We start from the raw sequence: 26,618 nt of genomic DNA on the forward strand, positions 1-26,618 counted from the left end.
ACCAGGTGCAGGAATGTAAGAACTGGAATTACGCGTCCCTCTCCTTTGTATCAGATGAGCCACGTGGTTAGACCGGATGGATGAGTTTAGACTCTATTCATTAAATAGGTTAAGGGTATGTGTGGGTGTAGTTAATTGTGGGAGGAGCTACAGTGCTATATAAGGAATGTACTCTATGTATTCAGTACTCAGACTTTGCTGTATTTTGGTGACGCTAGTCCCTCTGAGTCCCGATCGGTGATCCAATAAAGAATCTCTTCCTTCCTGAAGAAACCTGTGTCCATCTCTCTGTGCTTGGCTTCCGTCAGTTTCTCCGGTATCAAGACAAGACACCGGTGTCCGGCTAGGGCTATTTACACCAGAGCCCCGCCTGACTAACAGAATCAAACGGTCTGACTAAAGAGCGTTCGATCGAGCGGTGCGCCTTCGCTCCTTCCCTCCGACAGAGGGGGCAGATACACAGATTCAAACCCCTTTGGGCCTACCGCACAATCGGTATACCCCTAGTGGGTCCTGCCGTCTAAAACAGCAGTTGTCTTACCTCCTCGTTCCTGAACCTGAGTTCACACTCATCGACGGGGACACCCCAGCACTTCTCACGTAGAGGCCGATGATCTCCTGGACAACGGCCCAGTGGCGCCGAGACGAAGGGAGGTCCACGCAGAAGTTCAGGGGTGCAGCCGTAGAGAACGTGGGCAAAGATAGACCGTCTCACGCCTCTGCCTCTCAGCTACCGTTGAACGATGAGCTTCCCGGCCAATGCACCAAATGATACCGGAGAAACTGACGGAAGCCAAGCACAGAGAGATGGACACAGGTTTCTTCAGGAAGGAAGAGATTCTTTATTGGATCACCGATCGGGACTCAGAGGGACTAGCGTCACCAAAATACCACAAGTTCTGAGCCCCGGACAATAGTGCAGGCTCCTTATATAGGCATATAACTCCTCCCATATTAAGCTCCACCCGCACATTCTCTTAACCAATCAACACAAATAAGAATTAACTTCCTGTTTGACCGCATGGCTTGTCCAGCACAATGGAGGAGGGGAATACTATATCCTGTATTCTTGCACATGCTCCGTACACTACTGATCGTATCTTGCCTCGTGCAACCAACTGATCGATACGTCAGCATATGCACGTACACATGCCACGTGGTAATCTCGGCCTACTAAATTTATTTTTACCGAGATTCCACCACAGAGCTAGGAAAATGCTCTAAACCAGCTCAGCTTTCAATTTGGCTGCTCTGGACTTAAAATGTTATTTAAATTCTAATAAATCTGATCGTATACATTTCTTTTTTTCTTTTTATAATTTAAACTCCATATAATGACCTATGATACAATTGTGTACTTTGATATTTGCTTACACAAGGTAGAGAGAATACATATTGGAGGTACAGTGATGTAGCTTACAGTATAGGAGTTATATATACATTCCAAAACAAGAAATTAAGATTCAGGAGGGATTTCACAAACGATAACATGGCAACATGTGCTTCTTTTTTTAAAATCTTTTTGTTTCTGTGGCATGGTAATCAATATTCTAATTTTGCATTGTTTTTGTCATTTACTGACACACTAGCAGGATTATTTACTGAAGTTAGAATTCAAAGTGACTTTTAAATTTCAGGCCAGAGTAGCCAAACTGAAAGCATTGCTGACTTAGAGAATGTTTACAGTTTGACTACTTTGGCCTTACAAGCAAAGTTACATAAATCTAAAGTCTGAGCCTGGATTTTAAAGGAACACTATAGTGCCGGGAAAAGAAACCCGTTTTCCTGGCATTATAAGGATAATAGGTCGACCCCCCTCCCGCTGGGTTGAAGGGCTTAAAACCCCTTCAGCCACTTACCTTAATCCAGCGCCGGGCTCCCTCAGCACTGGTGACCTCTCCTCCCCCTGCCAACGTCCAGGCGCGCGCACATTCAAACAGTCCATAGGAAAGCATTTCTCAATGCTTTCCTTTTGGGGATTTTATTTGACACTGGACTCCGTGAGGACGTCCCGCGTCATTTCAGTGCAATTTTCTCACTGAAAATTGCGGAAGCGCCTCTAGTGGCTGTCAGTGAGACAGCCACTAGAGGCTGGATTAATCCTCAATGTAAACATAGCAGTTTCTCTGAAACTGCTATTTTTTTAAGCTGCACTCAGACCACTTCATTGAGCCTATAGTGGTCCTTTAAGATAACTGGCACGATAAACCTCCGTGAGACATGGACTGAAGCTCAGGTTGAAGGTAATTGCTTTAAAAGGTACACTGTATGCACCCAGGCCACTTCAGCTCATTGAGAAACTGCAATGTTTACAGCTTTGGGTTTGGGCTATTTCTGGCACTTATAGTATCCCTTTAAATCAGTAATGAATAACCAGAGTATTGATGTGGATTGCATCAGAAACATTTATATGGTCTGGACTAGTACAGTCTGGAACCCATGCAGCAAGGTGGATTGGAAGATTTTCATTTTTTTATTTTATTCATAATCCAATACATTTGCATGTGTTAATCACTTACAGGGAGTTAACAGGGAGTGAGATGAAGTTTTAGATAGACTCAGCAAATTAACTGACCTCTCACCAGTGATTAAAGGAGCAACAAACTCGTTTTCCTGGCACTATAGGGTCATTAGGTTCCCACCACCCTCAGGGCCCCCCTCCCGCTGGGCTGAATGGGTTAAAACCCCTTCAGCCACTTACCTTTCTCCAGCGCCTGGCTCCCTCTATGCTGGGGAACTTTCCACCCCCTGGCGACATCAGATCCAAATGTGCATGCGCTGCAAGACCCGTACGCGCATTCAAACACCCATAGATAAAGCATTACTTAATGCTTTCTTATGGACGTCAGCGTCTTCAGGCTGGTGACGCGTGGCAACGCTCCGATACAGTGCTGTGCTCGCAGGAGGACAGGAGAGTCAGCCTGCAGATGGAGGAGCTGCAGGCTATAGTTAACATGGACCACCAGGGTTTACAGCAATATGTCCCCCCCTCCCTGGTAAAAGGTAAGAAGACGAAGGGAGGGGGAGACATTAAGAAAGATTTTCACATCTCACCCACCTGCACACAGCATAGACCCTGTGCACCCTTCACACACACAGACACAGACTGCCCCCCTCACACGCAGACTGCCCCCCTCACACGCAGACTGCCCCCCTCACACGCAGACTGCCCCCCTCACACGCAGACTGCCCCCCTCACACGCAGACTGCCCCCCTCACACGCAGACTGCCCCCCTCACACGCAGACTGCCCCCCTCACACGCAGACTGCCCCCCCTCACACGCAGACTGCCCCCCCTCACACGCAGACTGCCCCCCCTCACACGCAGACTGCCCCCCCTCACACGCAGACTGCCCCCCCTCACACGCAGACTGCCCCCCCTCACACGCAGACTGCCCCCCCTCACACGCAGACTGCCCCCCTCACACGCAGACTGCCCCCCTCACACACTGCCCGCACCACTCACACACACAGAATCCTTCACACACTGCCCCTTCACACACACACTGCCCCCTCTCACACACATACACACACACACACACCACTGCCCCCTCTCACACACATACACACACACAGCACAATTCATACACACACAGAGCACCCTTCACATGCACACACAGCACCCTTCACATGCACACACAGGAGAAAAGTAGAATAGAAAATATTCTACTTTTGGAAAAAGAAATAGATACATTAAAGTACTTTTTTTATTTTATTTTAAACCCTCCTTTCTAAAAAAAAGAAATTAAAAAAATTGCACTTGCGCTATAAAATTAGTTACTGTGGCACTGGTGGTTGGTAAGGAAATGTTACCATCAACAAGGATACAAAAGTGGGCGGCAGGTATTAAAAGGTTGACTCCCACTAGTCTAGAGTCTTACATAAATCATAATTGCATAACTAAGAGAATCAGTAAAAATGGTTAGAAAGATTAAAAAAAACCTGACTAAAGGAGTAGATATAATTCTGAGAAAAAAATAACACCTTCAATTGCAGAAATCTGGAGACGTTAAAATCAGACCCATGGCATTTCAAAAGCCCACTAGGACAGTCCCCCTTCTCGCCCCCTCCCCCCCTCCCCCCCAGATACACCCCTGCAGGAGAGTGTTTGTTTATTTAAAATAATGTTTCTCATACACCAGTCAACATTCCGCTCAGACTTTCTGGCTTTCTGCTTTCAAATGAACTTATTTTATAGATTGTTCCAATTCTTTTATTGTGGGATTTTTTTTTGATATTGAGTTCAATAACGTTTTTTTGTTTTGTTTTGTTTTTATAGTAAAGTGTTCTTTTACATAGTTTTACCATCTTTAAGCATGAGGGTAAGATGTTTATGAGCCTATTTAATATAAAGGTCTATATGTGTTTTCTGTACACTCAGGAGGGTCTCTGTATTTTCAGGTTTGCCCTTGACTGCGCCTTGTTCTTAAAGTGACGACAGATGGGAAACGACACTAAACCGTTCAGATCAGCTATGATCAGTCTCCTCTATGTGGGATTTCTGAGTATTGTATTAAATTCTCGTCTGGTTTGCTGTTCTTCCATCAATGTCAATTCAGATTCGGGTGGCAATTTATTTCCATGGAAAGAGTTTCGGTTGCCAGATTTTGTAATCCCACTGCAGTATGACCTCCTCATCCATCCTAATTTAACCACCCTCACTTTCAGTGGCTTCACCAAGATTACCGTAAGTGTAACACGCCAAACACAGTTTGTGGTACTGCACAGCAAACACCTGGATGTCACAAAGACCGGTATAGAACGAAAACGTGGAAGCAGCAAAGTCTACGAAGACCTGCGTCTCCTTGAAGACCCCACAAATGAGCAAATTGCACTTATTGCTTCTGAACCTTTAAATCCTGGGGAGAATTACACTATATACATTGAGTACCACGCTAACCTTTCTCAGAGCTTCCGTGGGTTTTATAAAGGTACCTACAAAACCGCAGATGGAGAGATCAGGTAATATTTACTGTACAGAGCACATCTGTTCACCACATTAACCTCAGAGGAGTCAGTTGCATCCTATAACCAATAGAGGCTTGCAAAAGGATGATTAGATGGGATAAACTTGAAAATTAAAAGCTCATAGGCAAAGAGAGCAGCTCAAAAAAAGTTAAGTACGTTAATGCAAAAAAGGTTAAGAGTGAAAGTGTTGGTCCATTGGAATTTGAGATGGTGAGTTAATCAAGAAGATCAGGACTGTATTGTTTTCAGTATACAGGGAAGAAGAATCTATGGTTGTAGATTTGCAATTCCCTATTAAAAAAGCCTTACAGCAAACAAGTGATTGGTTAACACAGGGTATGGTGCTACATAAATTAGATAATTTTTTTTAAAAAAGCCCCAGGGCCAGATGGTATTCACACATGTGTTCTTGGGGAGCTTAGTGTAGAAATATCCATACCACTGTTCTTAGTTTTTCAAGATTCTTTTCTTTCAGGAATTGTACCAGAGGTTTGGAGTAAAGCAGTTGTGGTGCCTATATTTAAAAAGGGTTCAAACACTCAACCTGGAAACTAAAGACCTGTGAGCTTAGCAGCTGTGCTTGGGAAATTATTTGAAGATCTGTTAAGGGATAATCAAATTACATTTTGAACAATAATACCATTAGCAGGAATCAACATGGTTTTATGAAAGATGTAATGACAAACCAACTTAATCGTGTTCTATGAAGAAATTAGTATAAATATAGATTAGGGTGATCCAGTAGTTGTGATCTACTAGGATTTTGCTAAGGTTATTAATAAAAACGTGAATCCTTGGTTTAGATGAAAAATAATGTTCTTGAATAGAATACGGGGTAAAAATAGTGCAGAGAAATAGAGAATAGTTGTAAATGGAAATTTTGAAATTGGACAAAAGTGGTAAGTAGAGTGCCTTGGAGTTCTGTCCTGGGACCAGTTCTTTTAATCTGCTTATACATGATCTTTACGTCTAATGAGAAGGGTTAAAGGAACACTATAGCGTTTGGAATTCAAATCTGTAATCTGTATTCCTAGTGCTATAGTGCCCATGTCCCTACTTCTAGATAGCCCCCCTTCGCCCATTTACCTGCTCACCTCTCTTACTCCCACAACATCATCAAGGAGCTGTGGCCTCATTCGCCAATATCCCAGTCCAATGCTCCTCATTGTATTCACTGCTTTCCTATGAGCTTCCACGTCGCATGACTGAATTTATTCGGTCAGTGCAGCGGAAGTGCCTCTAGTGGCTGTCAGGAAGACAGCCAATAGAGGTGTATTTAACCCTGCAATGTAAATTACTTTGCAATTTCAAAAAAAATAAAATAAAAATGCAATGTTTTACATTTCAGAGTTAAAAGGACTGGACTACTGCACCCAGACAACTTCGTTGAGATGAACTGGCCTGGGTGTCTATAGTGTTCCATTAATGTTGTGAGCAGAGGGTGTTTCATAAAGGGGTATTGTATTTGTGTTGACAGCACCACAAGTGTTAATTCACGCATGTATTACTGTTAAACACGACCCCCTATCACTTGCTTAGCTTGACCCACCATGAGTGCACCATACCCTGAAGACTCTTCTAATAGACACTTGTTCACTTCCTTGAGCTGTACTGGGGAGCCACATGTAGATGGTGCTGGGGGCACTAGGACCATGCAGAGATTTCTTCAGCAGTACTTAGTGCGTGGGGTGCCTTCATGCGTGGCTGAAACAACCCTTCTGTGCCTGCGCCTCCTTTCCTGGTGCGAAAGCCCATTTGGATGGTGGCACCAGTGACACATGATTACACTGGCACACCCCTTCAAAACCTTCAGGTGCTGCCCCAGTTACATACAGCTCACGGTTGGGAGATGTGGTTTTCCTTGATAAGTGGACATGCCTAAAGCTGATCTCGTCATTTCTAAATGACAGATACATATATGCTGAAGGCTATTTAAACACGGCCAGTATTCTGTAAAGAGTGAAATAAACTAACACAATATCCTGTAATAAAACCTTAAAGATATCAAATAACCCCCACGTTGTATATGTATATAATGCTATAGATTAATACAAAAAGAAAAAAACCAAAGGAGAGTGTTGTGTAATTCACCAAAAAGTGGTTATAATAAATTGTAGTAGATGTAGTTTTACCATAAGCACCGTGTATCTGTATAGTAATTGGTAGAATCTACCATAGGTACATATCTATTGGGAAAAAATATAAAAATACTATAGTACAATTAACATAAGTGGGGGGTGGGGGTGGTAGAAAACTCCCAGGAAGATGGTTAATTCAGGCATGTCTCCCTTAAAGGAACACTATAGTCACCTAAATTACTTTAGCTAAATAAAGCAGTTTTAGTGTATAGATCATTTCCCTGAAATTTCACTGCTCAATTCACTGTCATTTAGGAGTTAAATCACTTTGTTTCTGTTTATGCAGCCCTGGCCACACCTCCCCTGGCTATGATTGACAGAGCCTGCAGGAAAAAAAAACTGGTTTCACTTTCAAACAGATTGTATCTCAATCTCTAAATTGAACTTTAATCACATACAGGAGGCTCTTGCAGGGTCTAGCAAGCTATTAACATAGCAGGGGATAAGACAATCTTAATTAAACTGAACTTGCAATAAAGAAATCCTAAATAGGGCTCTCTTTACAGGAAGTGTTTATGGAAGGCTGTGCAAGTCACATGCAGGGAGGTGTGACTAGGGTTCATAAACAAAGGGATTTAACTCCTAAATGGCAGAGGATTGAGCAGTGAGGCTGCAGGGGCATGTTCTATACACCAAAACTGCTTCATTAAGCTAAAGTTGTTCAGGTGACTATAGTGTCCCTTTAATATTAGGGTAATGGTGTAGATATAGACAATCCTCCAGCGATGAAATTCTTTGGAATATGGGATATCTCCTTAATCACTCAAATCAAAGAAGACAATAGATAGTGCAGATTGCACGAAAAGTAGAGCAATTTATTGTATATATTGCACTTACAATGTATCAAAAAGAAAACAGCATATCTCCACACCAAGGTGGTATCCACGTGTTCAGCATAAAAGTACCGCAGAAATTCCAGCAGCAACAACAGGATCACAGATCCAGAAAAAATAAATAGACTGTTCATATGAACAAAATAAACTTTTTATTTATTTTATCTGGATCTGTATCTGTTATTGTCTATATCTACATCATTACCCTAGCAACAAGCAATAAAGGGAAAAAAAGTAGGAACATCTATATTTAAATATAGAAAGTCTAAATATAGATTTTTACTTCTATTTTTCTCTCTATCGGTTACTTTATTTCACTTGAACTGTGAACAAAATGGTGGAAAAATGCTCCAATCAGTGTATGTAACATTTATGTTATAATATCATATTATGTCTATGTTTTGCAGCACACTGATTGGCCAGTGTTCACACTTTTTTGTTCTTTTGATTCGGTTCCCGAATTTAAAGCTCAGTTCCAAAATTCTGCTGAGCCGACCTGGCCTAAGACTGAAATTCGAGTGTCCCAAAAAATGGTTTGACTAAGCCAAATTTTCTCGGAGTGCACTAGTTTAATTATAGCATTAATGCAAGTTATTTTCATGGAATGTCCATCCTGCGAATACACAAATAACACCTGTTTTGGAGGAAATGTATAATTTTCATTGTATAGAGCTGCTTCTGGGAGAAGTTCGAATTTAGGTGTTTTTTTTTAGAATTCACCGTGATATATGTCTCACTTTTTGCAGAGTACTTGCTACAACCCAGTTTGAGCCAACAGCCGCACGGATGGCGTTTCCCTGTTTCGACGAACCAGCGTTTAAAGCGTCATTCTTAATAAAGATCCGAAGAGAACCCAGACACAGCGCAGTGTCTAACATGCCTATAGTACGTGTTCTTTTTCCTTTTATAAACGGAAATGTACAAATGTAGCAATCAATATGACCTATCAACAAAATGAAACGTTTCACCTTTTGAAATTGTGTATCGCTTCTCATTCTTTTTCCACATAATGTGATTCCATCTCTTGCTCAGTCGTTTCCACGTCATGCTTTATATCTGTCTTTCTCTGCGTCTTTCTTATTTTCCACCTTTTCTAGCACTCTCTGTCTCTCAGTTATCCCTTATTGCTGTTATTTCACTCTCTTTACCTCTCTGTCCCTGTTTCCCCTCTGTCTCTTTCGGTTCTCTCCAACCTGAGCTTACCTGTATTATGTCAGTCTCTCCGCCATGCCTCTCTCAGCTGTCCTACATCTGTCTCAAAGCCCATATTCTGCCTCTCTCTTTCCCTTTATACCTATTGTCCTGTGCCTGTCCCCTTCCAGTCTGTCTCTCTCATCCCACGCACTTGTGTTTGAGCTCCTTCCTTCATTTTCTTATTTTTTACTTTGTATGTACTAACTTTGCCATTTCATCTAACTTCTACTCTTACGCTTTGTGTAAGATTCTTAAAATAAATACAATAATGTACTCTCTAAGTGTCCACCTCCCTGTCTATGCATGAACACCTGGCAGACTCACTGAGCAATGTCTCCACTGCTCTATACCTGGAGGGTCAGAAATATGTCTACAATGTGTCTAACAAGTTTTGAACTGTATAAGTTAATTATTATTATTATTATTTTTTTTTTTTTAATACAAATGTTTAAATATTATGGTGTGCAATCTGTCCGTGGTGAATTTTTGTAGTTTATTGTGGGATTTGTCTTCTATCTGTTCGATAAAAACATACCGATTCCATCTGTTACCAACTATAAATATACATAGATACACTCACATAAACACAAACAACAACAAGAAACGGCAAACGAAAAGCTTAATTTTTAATTTAATTGAAAGTTTATTTTTTGCTTGCTTTTGTTTATAAATATATTACACTATTTCTGTTGAAGCATGTACGTTCCTCTTTTCTCTTTAGGTGAAAACTGTAAATATTGGCAAAGGGCTCCTTGAAGACCACTTTGACGTCAGTGTTAAGATGAGCACATACTTGGTGGCTTTCATTGTATCGGAGTTCAAATCAATCAGTCAAGTGATGGATCATGGAGTCAAGGTAAGAAATCTGATTCAAGGAGGTAAAATGAACAAATGCTTAAAAGGACACTCCACTGCCAAATCCAAATCACTATTTAGTAGATATAACTCAAATGAAAACATGCATGTATTTTACTATGCATTTATTAATAAAGGGTATATCTTAAAACTGCTTAAACTAGTTGCAGTTCTCTTGTCTGCAGCCTTTGCAAGCCCTCCCCTTCTAACTCCGCCCAGACTTCTGTGACTGTCCAATCACAGACACCCCAATGCAGTTCGATGAGAAGTCTTTGCAAGGCAGGTGCTCTGGGCAATTGCCGCCTATTGAGTTTAGCTCCACTGAGCAACAAAACCAAATTCAGAGGCCAAAGTACGTATTACAAATGAAAAGGATAAACATTGTTTAATTTCTCCTTTTCTCTGTATGTTTTCTCTTCACTGACTGCCATGTGCAAAGGACAAAGTTAATAACCATGATTAACAGGGAGCTAAGACGGAGGCACCCAGTTGGAGGATAAAGACATTTAATTATAATTTGCACACCTCACAAATACATGTTTCTTTGATATAGGGATAAGTAAACATATTAAAAAAAGTGATATATGCTCTTTAATGTAACATCCTGGTTTCTAATAAATTATCCAGTACGTGTCGTGTTTTAGTGATGCGTGGAGGAAAGCCCTGTTCATCTAACAGTGTGTTCAACAGATATTTATTTAACATCTAATAAAAGTGAATTCTTTATTTTGGTCCAATACATTGCTTCACAGAGGCCATCTTACTCGGACACGTTTCCTCCACGGGAGGATCAAAAAGTTCTGTTCGCTAGATACGACCGGTTTAACTAGGTCTCCTTGATTAATGATGACACTTTAGAGACACCTAAGCCGGTGAGGGCTCCTGTGCCATAGATTTGCAATCGCTGGTTTAGAATGTTTAATGATAATTGGCTTCCCTCACTTTATTTTGCAAATCAATTCTCCAACGTAGCTGCTGTATGAACTGGCCTCCTGGAGATAACCCAGCACTGAACATTCTCTGAAGTGTGGGCTTATATCAAAGGCCTCCAAAGAAGACCAAATATGGAATTTTATTAGAGAGATGCTTTTTTTTTTTCTTCAAGAGATTTTGCCCGAGGCAAAAGATTTTGTCATTTTCTTAGATTAGAAAATTAAATAAAGATATTATCCCATGGAAATAAATATCAAATTACCATAAAATGCACTTTTTGGAATGAATAAATGGCACATAAAGCAACACTGGTACTGATAATCCTCCCAGGTGGCATTCATTGTCTGTGTGCATTGTAGCCATCAATAATGGCGACGAGTTAACCCTGTTATGGTTGGTATTCTCTGCCTATTGAACAGTGCTGTATGCAAAACAACATTTCAGCTGAAATATTTCGACCGAAGTAAAAAAAAAAAAAACAATACTTGGTCTAACAGCATTTTGCTGATTTGGCTCATCCAAATATTGTCCGTGCAATGATATAGGAAAATTATTTTAAAAGTGCATGAAAAATGAGCCCATCAATGTATTGCAAATTATATAATTATTTCCCCTCCCCTTTCAATTAATATAGTTCTGGTCAAACAATTCAAAACATGCCATTGTGTACCAGTGCTATAGTGAATATAGCTTTCAGTATGTGAATATTAATTTTTTACCCAAGCGGCTTCACACTTTGTGTGGAATCTCAACCTACATAATAAATTAACTTTTAGCTTTTAGATATACACTCTAAGTGTACAAAAAACACAGATAAATAATATATATATATATATGATTTTTGGCACATGTGGTGTGCATATCTTAAAGTTGAATAGCGCTCCACTTAGCTAATATTATAATAATGTCATTATTGTCAGAAATTGATCGATTAAACATATTGCGCCAATGTCTGTGTCATTTCATACACTCACATGGAGCGTTCGTTACTTAATTCAGGACGACCTGCCAAAATGTGAACGAATGCAACTAGTCTAAGACAGAGCATTGTACTCTGTGCCTCTTAGTCTTAGATATCTTAGCTACAATACTATATGGTTAGTAAGAGTACCTCTATTTAAAATATATAAATCATTGAGAATACAATATAAATATAGACATATAAAAACGTAATAATACATTATAATAATTTATAGCAGAGTTTCTAAGGTTAAAGTAAATGCTCAAAATATCATTAAAATAAAATAACATTACCCTCGTGAACAAGTCAACCTCTCAGTCTTATTTTTTATTTTTTTATTTAATTCTTTATTTTCCACAATATAGGTACAGCAAGTACTTCACAACTTTCAGGCTTGCGCAGAAGCCAACAATGAAAAGAACTTTCTTGGACAAAAACATAGTTGACATAAGCCCACACGAACAAGCCTCTCTGTAATTCCCTTATGCCTTGCCTCCCATCGAGAATTTTATGTTTATTCCAGGCTATGCAGCTTAATGAGGAGCCCTAACTCAACATACGAGGCCGTCAGAGTCCCGGTCACCGCTGGGTCCCTGCAGTGTTGGTCCCCAATTTTTCCTCTTACAGATCCCTTCAGTCACCACTGGAGCCCACCAAACTATTGTCCCATGGTTCCCAAGTCCTTTGAAAAGATACGGTCGTCCCCTTTAATCTCGCAGTCAGGTCGTCCATGACTCTGCCTTCCCGTATCCTGCTTTAATCCTGGATATGACCCCTCGAATCTCCGGTCCCTCAGGCGAGAGCCATGCCGTTGCTATTGCTCTGCGCGTGCTTAAGGTTATAACGTGCACTAGTTTCTGTTCCCTTTTTGTCCATCCCTCGATAGATCTGTTGAGCAGGTAGATCCATGGGTCCATGACCAAAGGTTTGCCGAACGTCTGTTTTAATAGGTCCTCTACCGATTTCCAAAAGCCGTGTATTTTCGGGCATTCCCACCACATGTGGATGTACGTGCCTCGTAATCCGCATCCCCTCCAACAATCCTCCGTGTCTACCTTACGCATTTTGTGTAATGTCACTGGAGTAGAATACCACCTGAGCATGGTTTTCCATGCCTGCTCCTGTAACGTGACACATATGGAAACGTTCTTGGTCGCTTCCCAAATCTCATGCCACTCAATTCCTTCTAGTTCCTCCCCCAGGTCCACCTCCCATCTATCGATGTATTTCAATCTACCCCATTCTTTAGTTTCAGTGCTAAAGTGGGCATATAGAAGCGTGATCATGCCCTTGGGGGCGGTTCCCTCCATACATAATCTCTCGTAAAAAAGACAGCTTTCCCTGGGCTGCTGCTTTAATGTGGGGTCTCCTAGCAAAGTCATGAATCTGAACATATCGAAAAAAATCTGCAGGGGTCAAATGGTTACCTTGTTGAAGTTCTTCGAATTGTATGATTTCCCGTTTTTATAAAGTTGGTGGATTCGTTGCAGCCCAGTTTTTTCTATGTTTCGGAAGTTTCTAGGGGCCATTCCAGGTGGAAACTCTTTGTTTCTGATTATCGGAGCCATAGGGGAGGGGGAGGAAGTAAGCCCATATTTGACGCTGTTAGCATCCCATAATCGAAGTGAATTGAGAATGGCCGGGCATGTCACTCTTATCATAGGTCTATGGTCCTTTGGGACCCATAACGTGAACTGGGGGACGTCGAGTCCAACCATCATGGATTCTATTTCCACCCACCTTCGTTCCCCCATTGGGGAGTGCCACATGGCCACCTAAGTTAGTTGGGCCGCTAGGTAGTAGTAATACAGGTTCGGTAGTCCCAAACCCCCTCTATCTTTTCTCCTATACAGGACTTGTCTGGCTATTCTATGTCTCTTATTTTGCCAAACAAAATCACCTATCGCCCTTTGTAACGGTACCAGTTGAGATTTTGTGACTCGGACAGGTAGAGCCTGAAATAAAAATAGGATACGGGGGAGGATGTTCATTTTTACAGAGTTAATTCTCCCTATCCAAGAGATAGGTTTATCCGTCCACTTCTCCAGATCACCTATCAGCGCCCGTAGCATGGGGTCATAGTTATCAGAGTATAATCGTCCCGGGTCTGCCGTTAGATGGACGCCCAAATATTTTAAGGATTTCGGTTCCATCCGAATTTGATACTTTTCCCTTATCAGGGCCGCATCGGCCGCCGTTAATCCGATTGACATAGCACTGGATTTCTGGATATTTGCTTTGTATCCGGAAAGTTCCCCGTACTCTCGTATTACTTCCTGTAACACCGACATCGACTCAATCAGGTTCGTGACGGTCAGGAGGATGTCGTCGGCATAGGCGGAAACTGTGAATTCCATATCACCTACTCTAACCCCTCTAATGCTTGGATGCCTACGTATTGCCTGTAGTAAGGGTTCTAAAGCCAGCACGAAGAGGAGGGGAGAGAGAGGGCACCCCTGTCTGGAAATGGTTTCAGTGGGGCCCCTGTTATCTGTATCTGTGCCCGTACGTCGTGGTACATTGCTCTGGTGACTCGCATGTATTCTTCCGGGAAGCCGAGATGTTTCAATACCGAGAACAAGAATTGCCACCTAACCCTATCAAAAGTCTTCTCTGCGTCGATGGAGAGCACTAGAGAAGGTGTTCCAGTGGTCACTTGTTTCCAGATGAGGTCGACATTCCGTCTGGTGTTTTCAAATAATTGCCTACCTGGTATGAATCCGACTTGATCCGCGTGAATAAGTGAATTCAGAAGATCTTCAAGTCGTGGTTAATCAACGATATGGGCCTGTAGTTTTCAGGATGAAGCGGGTCCTTCTCAGGTTTGGGCAGTAAAACTATCGTGGCCAGTGCCATCTCAGGGCCCAGGTGTTCCCCTTGCCTCAAGTGATTGAATAGCGTCATCAGTTGGGGCGCAAGCTCTTCTCTGAAGGTCTTATAGTACGTCGAATCCATCCGGTCCCGGTGCTTTGTTACCCTTCAGGCTCGATATAGCTCTGTCGACCTCGTCTTCACTGATTTCCGCCGCTAGATTATTCACTGCCTCTCCTGTCAGTTTGGTCAGACCTAAGCCTTCCAAATAATGTAAGATGTCGTCCTCCTCTTGACCCTCACGGAAATTCCTCACGGGACCGGTTTTGCCTAGGCCGTAGCGTCCTAGCCAGGAGCGTGTCCATTTTGTTGGCCTTGTCAAAAAACGTGCGTTTCAACCACGTCATGGACCTGGCCGTGTCGTCCAACAGAAGGGTATGTATGTTCCTTCTGACTGCTCCCAGCAACTCGTATGTCTCATCGTCTGGGGCGGATTGGTGTTTCTGCTCAAGATTCCTCAGTTGTCTCAGTAGGATTTCAAGCTGATGGTGCTTCATTTTCTTCTTCCTTGTGGCCAATTTGATTAAGTTAACAATGATGCGTTTAGTCTCCAGGTCCAAGGACTCGCCACACATAAGTTACCCAGTACGATAGAAACGTCCGCGTGGTCTGACCAGGAAATATTGCCAACCTCCGATCCCACAATCCTGGACATACCTGTTGCGTTGACCAGGAACAAGTCAATCCTGGAGTAGGTCCCGTGGGGGGCCGAGTAAAACGTTTAATCTCGATCTACTGGGTGCTGTGCCCGCCATACGTCTACCAACCCTGAACCTGCCATAAATTCTTTCAGCATGCGGTCTTGACCTCCCCTCCCCTGTGATCTCGGGCCTCCGTCTCTCGAGCTTCTGTCTATCGCCGGACACGGGGCTGCATTAAAATCCCCTCCCATGAGGATCATGCCATGCGGCAGCGCTGCAACCTTTTCCCGTATCAAATCCCAGAAACCAGCGTCTGGTTGATTTGGGGCGTAAATATTTATCAAATGAATGCAGTGTGAATGCAAAGTGCCCGATACAAAGATGTATCGTCCCTCCGGGTCGGCGTCCTGGGTTGTCATCTGGAAGGGGCAAGTACGTTTAATAACGATGGCCACTCCATTCCGTTTACGATGTGATCTAGCTTCGAATGAGCCAGTATACGTGTGGTCTCGCAATCCAAAGTTAGCCTGTTTAGCTGGTGGGTCTCTTGTAAGTAAGCTATTTCCGAGTTCATCCTCTTTAATTCCTTAAACAAGAGGCGTCGCTTCTTGGGGGCGTTTAGGCCCTTTACGTTCAATGTGGTGATCTTGATCTCCATCATGAAGTGTGTTCATCTCAACTAAGCTGCTTTGTCTCTGTAGATGCTTGGTGAGCCCCAACTGTGTGCTAGGGCACTCCCACGGTACCAACACCCCGCACGCCACCCCCTCCACCCCCGAGAGTAAGGATACAGGACAGGAAGAAATAGAGGAAGATAGGGAAAAGAGATAAGAGAAAAGTAACAATGGCATCTGGACTGTGTCCGATGCGAAGGTAATTCTGGACTCACTAATCGCCAGAAGGTAGTGGATAGCGTGGGCCCGCGTCCCCGCCACTATCAACGTGTGGAGGAAACTGAGGATCCCTAAAGCTCCGTCTCCTACGCACGCGTCCTATCCTATTTTGACTTCTTGGCTTCACCGCGACCGGTCACTTAGCCCTATTTAATCGCCGTTTACATTTCCACCCTCTGCGGTGATAGTCGCATGAATACCTGGGTGCTGATATTTAAAATTCTTACCCCTCATACGCCCTGAATATCGGTGGGGATCCCGGTCCCTCCCCCCGATCAATCCCCGCCCACCAATCGGGCCATTTATGGCAGCCTTTGGCTGAATCTAATCTAAGCTATGGGGTTATCCTTCCTGCCCTCACCGTCCCACTCCATCCCCGCCTCCTGGTGCTATGTCTTCCCTACGTCTCAATACTCTAACGTACCTCCTTTGTCCCTACAGGGGCAGTGGGCGCAGGTTTATTACTTGGAGAGATCCGGCCTGAGGCATATAGTAGTTGGAGAAGATCGGGGGACACTGAGGAGTGAGGGCAGTCCAGACCCCTCCCCCCTACCGGGACCACTATACTGTCACTACCTCCATATCTATGGAAACCTCAGCCCTCGTCTGGCAGGGGCGGGTCAGATGCGACTACGGCAAGCTAGGGTCCCAATCGTGTACATTGTCATGCGGTTAATACTAGTGAACTTGTGCGCGGCTTAAGCTCTGTCAAATCAAGACTCTCAGTTAGCAATACAGAAAAGAGTAAACATAACAGATTCAATAAACATAGACCAACATGGTACACATATAGGCAACATAATCCGTGTAACTGATCTAATGGAAGAGAAGAAGACCCTGCGTAGGACATATTGGGAGCATCTCGCCTTCTCCGTGTGGAGGCGGCTGACATTCGTGCCGCTGGGACCATAGGCCCAAGTGTGTTGCCCACCCTAATGGGAACCCCTGCATACTACGTGTGTGCAAGGTTTCCAGTCTAGCCAAGCAGTGTATCGGTTATGACTAATGTAAGTGAACAATTGCCTCTCCTCTCAGGGGTCTCCCTTTGCATCCAACCAACCCATCTAAGGGTTGCCCAAAGCTCCTTTAAGAATCAAGAATACACCATCTCAAGGACGGGTAGGTGGGTAGATAACATACGGTCTTGGGACCTGGGGCATTGTGGATTTTATGGTGAGAATGTGGAAGTAAGTAGCAGTGTAGGTTTCCCAACTTGGATTCGGTCTATTCTGTGTTTGTTGTTGATTTTTTTTAGAATATTTTTTCGTTTTCTTTCAGTTTGTGTTATTTACTGTATGTTATCCCCTTTCTTCCTCCCTCCCCCTTTTCCCCCTCTATCGTTCAATTTTGTGTGTATTTTCATTGTATGTTCTTTGTGTGACTCGATTACCTTTCTTATCGTATGGGGGGTAGAATGGAGCATCATCTAAATTTTGTACAAATCTTAAAATTTCGACAAGTTTTAGGTTTCCTCCCCTTCCACTGCAGTATGCTACCTATTTTTACCCCCCTCCCGTAACAACATACAATAATAGGGTTTTTTTTGTTTGTTTTTTCCCTTTTTTTTTTTTTTTTTTATGTTCGTTACCCCCTCCTTGCCCTTTTTCTTTTTTCGCATTTTACTTATTGTTTATCCCATTACAATCGTTATTGTATTATTATTATTTTTGTTTTTCCTTTTGTTGTTTATTATTATTATTTGTATTTTTTTTTCATTGTCCCCCTAACTGTTTTTGCAAAACTCTTCTCCCTCGTGGGGATGCGAGGGTCCCGTGCCACCTTGCCGCCATATTAACTCCGTAGTAATTTACCAAGTGGAGATAGGGTGGGGGCCAGTAAAGGTCGTGGCTAACGAGAGGGACGCACCCCAGGGGGGAGCCGCTATACGGAACGAAGGAAAGGGAAAAGAAAACAAACTGAACCACAATATCAAGTTAAACCTGGAGTCCCTCCTGGAGGATCGAACCATAAGCTTCGTGGTCCAGGTGTGCGTGACTGAGAGTCAGCGCCCTGTCAAGGCGGGCCAGTCAGGGATTGTATGAGCAATATCGCCCCGTCCCCCTCCCAATCCGTCTGGTCGCTGCCCCGGCTGTACCACTGCGTCTTGGCTAGATCCCCGCATGGATGAGGCGTAGGACTAGGTCCCCTCTGCTACCCTCGTGTAAAGAGTGGGAGGCATCTCTCCGGGCCTTCATGGTAAGCAGTCCCCAATGCACAAAAATTACAGGGAAAACGAGAAATCAATAAGTGGGTTGCTTAGAGGCTAGGACCCGGGCCTGGAATAGGGGTCCCCTCCCGTTCTCCCCCCTCCCCAAAAAATAAACACACACCCAAAATTCCCTCGGGCTCGGGTCCCCAGGGTGGGAAGGGCAGTCTGCGGCCTAGTAATACAATACCATCCTTGGTTATCAGTGTCCTCTCGGTCCCTGCCCACGCCACTCCGTCTGCAGCTGGGGAAGGCCCTCCGGATACATCGCTACGTTGGGAAGATCGGGTGGCGGTTGTACTCCAAGGCCACAAAGTAGTCGGTGAGGGTCCCCTCTCGGGGAGAGGATGTGCGCCTTGTCTCCACGGAACACCATCAACTTGAAGGGAAAACCCCACGCATATTTGATGCCGGCTCCTCTCAGGGCTTCTGTTATGGGTCGCCAGTCCCTTCTTCATTGCAGTGTGGAGGGCGCCAGATCATGGTAGAGGGATATCACCCCCCCTGCGTACCATATGGGCCCCTCGCGGCTCTTTTTCATAAGTGCCTCCTTAGTTCTATAGTGAAGGAAGCGGATTATGACGTCTCTCGGGGTATTAACGTTGTTTCTTTGGCTTCTCAGGGCTCTGTGCGCCCTCTCTATGTGCCAATGGTTCCCCCGGATTCGGTACCCCTCCTCGGCTGTTTCTTGGGGAGTCTCTTCTCCATGTTGGAGATCTCCGTGGGGGATATTGCTGGAGAAAAAGGTCTCTTTTGTTAGCTTTTTAGGCGCGTTTGCTCGGAGCTCTAGTAAGACACATCTAGTCTCATTGACAGTCAGACCACACACCCCCTCTCAGTCTTATTAACTGCAGCCTTAGCAAGCAGTCTTCTTTTTTTTCCCCAGAAAAGGCTTGCAGTCTCTTAACAGGAAACTAACTAATCAGAGGCTTCTTATTGAGAATTGGTGCACACAGATATGTGTGCGCATGCGGGTTTGTGACCACACACACACGTCTGGTCTGAGGTCTGGAGCTGGTGAGTGGGGAGGCAGGCACGCTCAAGTAGAAGGAGTCTGCAAATCTCCCTGGCTGTTTGAGTGACAGCAAATTTCTAAAATTGCTGATTTCTCATAGAAACCAGCACTTTTATAAACTGGGGTTAAACTAGGCTACTCCTCACCCATAGAGCACTTCAGCAAGTGCACTTTTCATTCTAAAAACTTGTAATATTTGCATATGCCCAAAACAGAAGTAAGGTTTGGTTTATATATGTTCCGGCACCTTTAAACCAAGGCATGGCAGATGCAGTGTTTAAGGAACGTGTGCATCCTTGTTCGACGCACGTGGCTTGTGTAAAGCAGAGTTTGAGATATTCTGCTCAAAGTCTTAATGATAGTATATTAAAATATTACTGCAGATTAGTGTTAGTGGTAATTAGCTACTTTAGAAGTATAAAAGGCTTATAACCTAACTCACACCCAAAAGATTCCACCAAAGGCATAGAACTGAGACAAATTAGCAAAAGGAGTTCAGACATCTTTATAAAAAAATAAAAACAAACCCAAAACAAACTAACAAAACCATACATTGATATTATGTGACAAGTCCATATTATTATATTTTATACGTTTGTCCCTTTTATTGTGAGCATGCCACTCAATGCTTGAGGCGGTGTGGCCAGGGAAAGATTGTTCTTAAAAATGTTAGGTTACTTACTTATAACAATTTATACAACTAAAATGTAATTTAGATCAATAACAATGCATCATATTTACACAGGCTTTAAAGAGACATTAATGAGGGTATTAGTGCTGTGGATATATAAAGCTTCTAGATAGACTTGGATAGACAAGAGGGACAGAAAGATTTGGGTTCAAAATAGGGACTGTCCCTCCTACATAGGGACACTTAAGAAGTATGTTATGATAATGAAATAATAACATTATTATTCAGGGGTTTGGCTTGCCCATGGAGGGAGACGGACGCAGACTGTAGTCGCTCGTGGGCCCCAGCTCACAAAGCCCTAACTCAAGGCAGTTTTCACTTTGCAAAAGGGGAAAAAAAACTTACCTTCATCTCCAGGAACATGCTTACCCGTAGTGAGAAAAATGGCTATGGTTTACGTAGCTGAGAGCGGCGATCCGCGAAGAAATTACCAAAGTGCGCAGGGACCTCACAAATCTCTCGAAAACCCGCGTGGAGGAGCTGGAAGCTGAAGGCGAACGCGCTCTGCAACACTACCAGGTCACAGATTTGGCAATCTCCAGACAAGGCTCTGTGCTCCTCGAGCTACGGCGACAGGTGGAGGACCTAGACAATAGGGGTCAGTGGAACAACATCCGCATCCAGGGCCTTCCCGAGACCGACGGCGAGCTCCTGCAAGAAATCTTTTTATGACTGTTCACGCAGATCCTTGGCGACTTAGAGCATAGAGTGTGCCCATAGGGCCCTCCGAGCCCCTAGGAGAGCCGGCCTTCCAAGGGATGTTGTATGCTGCCTGTTGTCCTTCCAGCTCAAGGAAGCCATAATGAGAGTGGCCCGATCACAGGCCTCCATTCAATTCATGGATGCACAGGTATCCCTGTTCCAGGACCTCTCCTCCTTGACCCTGGAGACGCGGAGAGCTCTCAGTCCCCTCACACGCCTGCTACAGGACAAAAGGCCCGTACATGCCTTCAGGCCCGTACCTGGCTTGCAGTACGCTGGCCCAACGACCCCCCCCCCATTTCCTGCGCGCAATGAAGCTACCCGCGGTGGCAGTCTTGAATTGGATACTCGACGGCCCGCTCCCACAGCAAGCTCCGAGGTCTGGGACCCTGCCGATAACCGCCAGTGGAGGATGGCCTGGCCCTCCACAACACAGAGGAGGCCCAGAAGAGTAGGGACCCACCTAATCCCAGTACCAACAAGGCCTACCACCAGAGGTGAGCGCTCCCCCTGGGTCCTGGTCTCCCGGGCCCTGGTCTGTACCCTGAACTTAGGACCCCCCCGGCACTGCATTTGCCTGAACTCATAGCTGTTGCCCCCGCACACCTGCACATGTTAGGAAGGTTACTATGCTGTTCTTATGTGAGCTGGGCCCCTGTGCCTTGCACACCGTGTAATCTCCTCATTACGCATCCACAGACTTCCTAATCCCCCACGCAAAGGACTCTCATTGTACATCCCTATGAGTGTGGTGCTCCCTACGATACTCCCACCAGCTGACCACAGACCCTAGACCACTGACCCCCATCTCAAATAACCCCAACCTCGCGGAGGGCCTGAGGCCAAAAGGCCTACGGGGCTTCCCTATTTCGGACTGGACGTACCTACGCCAATGGGGTACCGCGGACACTCTCAAAACACTCGCAGAGTAGTAACTCTGCGGGTCACCCGACAGGGCTACAACAGTTCTGGTACCACCAGGTCAAAGGGTACTACACTTCCCTGAGTGGTAGGCTATACATAACCTTTACCCAGTTCGAAACCCTATGCACCTCGCGAACACATATCCTCAGGGGGATCTCCACACAATACAGTATGCTCCTCCAAGGAGGTGATCCACAGACCCCAAGATTCACGATGAGATGGGAGTGGGAGACGGGAGACACTCACTAACCAGGAATGGGACAAGATATATATTCTGACCAATAAATGCTCCATAAGCTCTAAGTACCAGGATATGAGCTATAAAGTGCTGACCAACTGGTACAGGACGCCTGACGTACTCCACCGAATGAACCCAATAACCCCTGAGGAATGCTGGCGCTGCAGGTCCCACACGGGCACAATGCTCCATATTTGGTGGTCCTGCCCTGACATCGCCCCGTATTGAACCATGCTAAACACCAAAATCAGGGAAATCACTGAATCAAACATCCCATTCCAACCGCTCCCTATGCTCTTACACCACACCACAGTGCCCCTAAAGGCCTTCAAGATATCACTAACCAAACACCTACTCACAGCAGCTAAATCCCTGATCCCAACCCTGTGGCGAAGCCTGGGGTCGCCTACTCTCCAGCAGTGGATAAATAGGGTAGAGGAGATTTCCGAAATGGAATCCCTCACTGCCGCCCCATCTGGCACCCCCGCCCCCCCCTTTTTTTTATTTACTCTCTCTCCCTTCCTCTCTTACTTTCCTCTTCTCTCCCCCCCCTTCTTCTCCCACCCTTCTACTTCTCTTCCGTTCCCCGTTCACCCACTTCCCTTGTCTCCGCTCCCCCCAATTCAATTCATCACGACTGCCCTTCCTTAACTACATACTCTTTGGCCCACATGGGCACGACCTAAGCGACTGCCCGAACAGTACCCCCAAGTATGCCCAGGCATAGGTGGTGGTGACTCAATACAAGGGTTATTTGGATCTGACCAGGTACACCTCAGTAGATCTGGGTCATACACTTTGCGACCTTTTCTGTATTTTCTGGATATACTGATGTTAATTGTTACCCCTGCAAGATAGACAGTACTGATAATTGTCTTACGCACCTGTACCAACTTGCGGAAGTGCATACCTGAACTTGTCCCATAATTTGTATCTTGTTATTCTAAACTGCTTGATGCTTGTTAACACTGTAACTCATTTTATTATTCACTCTTTGCTTATAAAAACACAAAATAAAGATTGTAAAAAAAAATAAAAAAATATTATTATTATTATTATTATTGGTATTTATATAGCTCCAGCTTAGTCCGCAGCGCTTCACAATAAAATGAATGTAACGTATTAAGGGCTTCAACATTCTAAATATTTCTCACACCCATGTGCTAGATCTCTGTGTATGCCGTCCCAGAAAAGATCGAGCAGGGTGCTTACGCTCTAGAGGCTGCAGTGAAGCTCTTGGACTTTTATGAAGACTATTTTGACATTCCATACCCGTTACCAAAGCAAGGTAATTTTTAAAACTGAGACAGAAAAACATCAAATCGCATGAAAAAACACATTTGCTGAAATAAAACGTAATTGTTTAAGCAATTAGAGCTGAAATACAGGTTATATGGGCAGTAAAATGTGCTGCGTTATGTTTTTCTTTACTGTGGAGAAACACTACGTGTTGCTCTTTGTTTTTCTTTTCTATGGAAAACTTAAGTCAAACTATTTTGACATGAACCCCAATTGCCCACAGCCCCCTGACATATGTATAGTGAGAGTAACTAAACCTCAGTTGTGTAATATAGGTTACAGAAAGCTACTTTACCCTCCCACCCCTTTGCCTTTTACAGTGCTGACTGACAACCTGTATATATTGTTTTTATAATTCGTGCTATAACATTAGAGATATACCCAAGCAGTTCTAGGTTTTCTTGGCAGTCCTGCATTAGAATCTGGTGTTGCTGGGCCAGGTATATTCTTCGATGCTCCAATAAGCAAGGAGTGAGCTCATCATTAGAAGCTTCATGCTAACTCAACTTAGGGCAACCAGCCCGTGTAAGAGTGGTTTAACAGCTACGTACATGCGCTACCCCTGGGTAGTGACATTTTTTTGTGATTGCCTGCCTGCCTGCAGCATCAGTAGTGACAAACACAGCATCACAGTAATATCCTGGCCTGTCTCACACATTACTTTTATTATTCATATTTTTTTAAAGCAAATTAATCCTTCCTCTTTGCAAATTTGTGTTTAAAAAAAAAAAAACAGCTTTGACATTATTGATTACTTTTATTTTAAAGATTTAGCTGCCATTCCTGATTTTCAGTCCGGTGCCATGGAAAACTGGGGGCTGACAACCTACCGGGAATCTTCATTACTTTATGACCCAAAGATATCAACAGCCTCCCAAAAACTGTGGATAACCATGGTGATCGCTCATGAACTTGCCCATCAGGTTGGTGCCAGAGATAAAGCCAACTAATAAACACACAGAAATGTTTCCATGATATAACCTTGAAAAATGACATAGTATGTACATTGATTTTGTTTCCCTATAGCAGTATTGTGAATTTTTTTGTTTTTTTGTTTTTGATATTACAGTAACAAAATAAGTCATGCACAGGTATTACAGTAACAGGATAAGGCATGTACCGGTATTACACAGGTATTACAGTAACAAAATAAGTCATGCACAGGTATTACAGTAACAAAATAAGGCATGCACCGGTATAACACAGGTATTAGAGTAACAAAATAAGGCATGCACCGGTATAGCACAGGTATTACAGTAACAAAATAAGGCATGCACCGGTATAGCACAGGTATTAGAGTAACAAAATAAGGCATGTACCGGCATTACACAGGTATTACAGTACCAAATTAAGGCATGCACTGGTATTACACGGGTATTACAGTAACAGGATAAGGCATGCACTGGTATTACACGGGTATTACAGTAACAGGATAAGGCATGCACTGGTATTACAGTAACAGGATAAGGCATGCACTGGTATTACAGTAACAGGATAAGGCATGCACTGGTATTACAGAAAGGAAATATGGTATGGCAGATCTGGGAAGCCGAAACCCAAGCATTTTAGTATTGAAGTAAATGTATCAATGTTGGATCTGACAGTTTGTGTGTTTCCTCCATATTATTCAGCGTTTGCCTGAATATATTTGATTTGTCTACAGAAGGTCCTGGAATCGTATTCCTTTACTACCATTAGTGTTGTAGAGAAAGATTGGTGTCTCTCCCTCGGACAGAGGGCTGGTCATTCACTTCATACAGCTATAAGTGCTTCTAAAACCATTGCAGCCCAGTGAACCCTCTTGGTTCCAGTTCCTTGTCAAAGAGTTTGGGAGCAGCCCTCTCCCTGGCCACATTATTAATTATTATTATTAGAATTAATATAAATATATTTTAGAATTTACACGTCCGCATGACGGACAGTGGATGGCTGAGAATACTGATTTTATTATTTTGTGGAATGGAGTGCCAGTTGCTATCCTGCATCAAGTAGATACATATTTCTTCTTTAAACACAACTATAAGTCTTGTAATGAAACAAAGAACAACTATCCGGAACTGGACGGTGCATCATCATCAATTCCTACCCTGTCCGTACGCCTATTAGTCTAAATCAGTCTGTTGTAATAGATGATCATATATGCCATAAATCATACATCCCCAGCAGTCAAAGAGTTAAACTTCACTCACCAATTGAATGTGTTCTAATGTCTATCTGTGACTTTCCAAATTTCTAGTGGTTTGGGAACTTGGTAACAATGGAGTGGTGGAACGATCTCTGGCTGAATGAAGGATTTGCAAAATTCATGGAGTATATAGCCGTTGCCATCACGTATCCAGAACTGCAAGTCGTGAGTTCAATTGTATTTTGTTTCTCCCTCCCCAACACAACTTGTACATTTTTTAATGTGCCTTAATTTCCTAAACGTCCCCTTCCACACTGAGCCCTACATGCTACACACAATACATCCAATGCCTGCCATGTTTTTTATACTATTGACTAGTAACTGTACTGTACCTTATATTTTCGAGTTCTGCGCTTAGAAATGTAAAAACAACATTTATATTTATCTATTCATTCCATGGCTAGTTCACTGTAAACCTGTGACTATGGCATAAATAAATAAAAAAATTACACAAAAATAAAATAAAATGCTGATAACATTTTTGTGGTCGATACGGGGTATACAAAGTACATTTCTGGCAGATTTCAGAAATATGTTTTCGTTTTTTTATGTCTGTTTCCAGATAAGTAATTTTTTTATCTGTGGCTGTTGAATGTATATTGGCTATCGCTGGCCCAGTTGGGGTTCTCTGGGCCATTTCACATTAGGTTGCATAGTTCCGCTTGGCTAGTGCACATCTTATAGACAGCAGAGGTTACAGGAGCGGAGCTGTGCTCACCAAAGTCTAGGATCTTTGAGTGTTTGTCCAGTTGAGTGAGCTGTATGTTTCTAAATTAAGTTTACGTGAGACATGGTCATACATGACCGTGCTAAATATTTCTTTTGTTCTTCAGGAAGATCTGTTGTTGGACAAATATTTCCATGCCATGGATGTAGATTCCCTAAACTCATCTCACGCTGTCTCTGCACTAGTCGAAACCCCAGAACAGATACAAGAAATGTTTGATGAAGTCTCCTATGATAAGGTACTGCAATGTTTTTACATCTTGTCCATTTTTATGTGTGAGATTGTATAGAAACTGAAGTCCACAGCTGTATTAATTTATACAGCTGAATTAATTTACAAACTGT

At 43.5% G+C, this 26,618-nt stretch overlaps 1 protein-coding gene across 1 annotated transcript in view; it reads left to right on the plus strand.

Moving 5' to 3' along the window:
- ERAP1 (endoplasmic reticulum aminopeptidase 1) overlaps window positions 1-26,618 on the plus strand; it is a 71,086-nt gene that overhangs the window by 21,853 nt on the left and 22,615 nt on the right. Inside the window, exons 3-9 of the mRNA XM_063453680.1 lie at window positions 4,402-4,962; window positions 8,686-8,824; window positions 9,855-9,989; window positions 23,231-23,351; window positions 24,131-24,285; window positions 25,599-25,712; window positions 26,381-26,512. Coding sequence (XP_063309750.1) covers window positions 4,442-4,962; window positions 8,686-8,824; window positions 9,855-9,989; window positions 23,231-23,351; window positions 24,131-24,285; window positions 25,599-25,712; window positions 26,381-26,512 — 1,317 coding nt within the window. The 5' untranslated portion in view covers window positions 4,402-4,441. The remainder of the gene's footprint in view (window positions 1-4,401; window positions 4,963-8,685; window positions 8,825-9,854; window positions 9,990-23,230; window positions 23,352-24,130; window positions 24,286-25,598; window positions 25,713-26,380; window positions 26,513-26,618) is intronic.

Source organism: Pelobates fuscus, chromosome 5 (genome assembly GCF_036172605.1).
Source record: "Pelobates fuscus isolate aPelFus1 chromosome 5, aPelFus1.pri, whole genome shotgun sequence".
Lineage (NCBI taxonomy): Eukaryota > Metazoa > Chordata > Amphibia > Anura > Pelobatidae > Pelobates > Pelobates fuscus.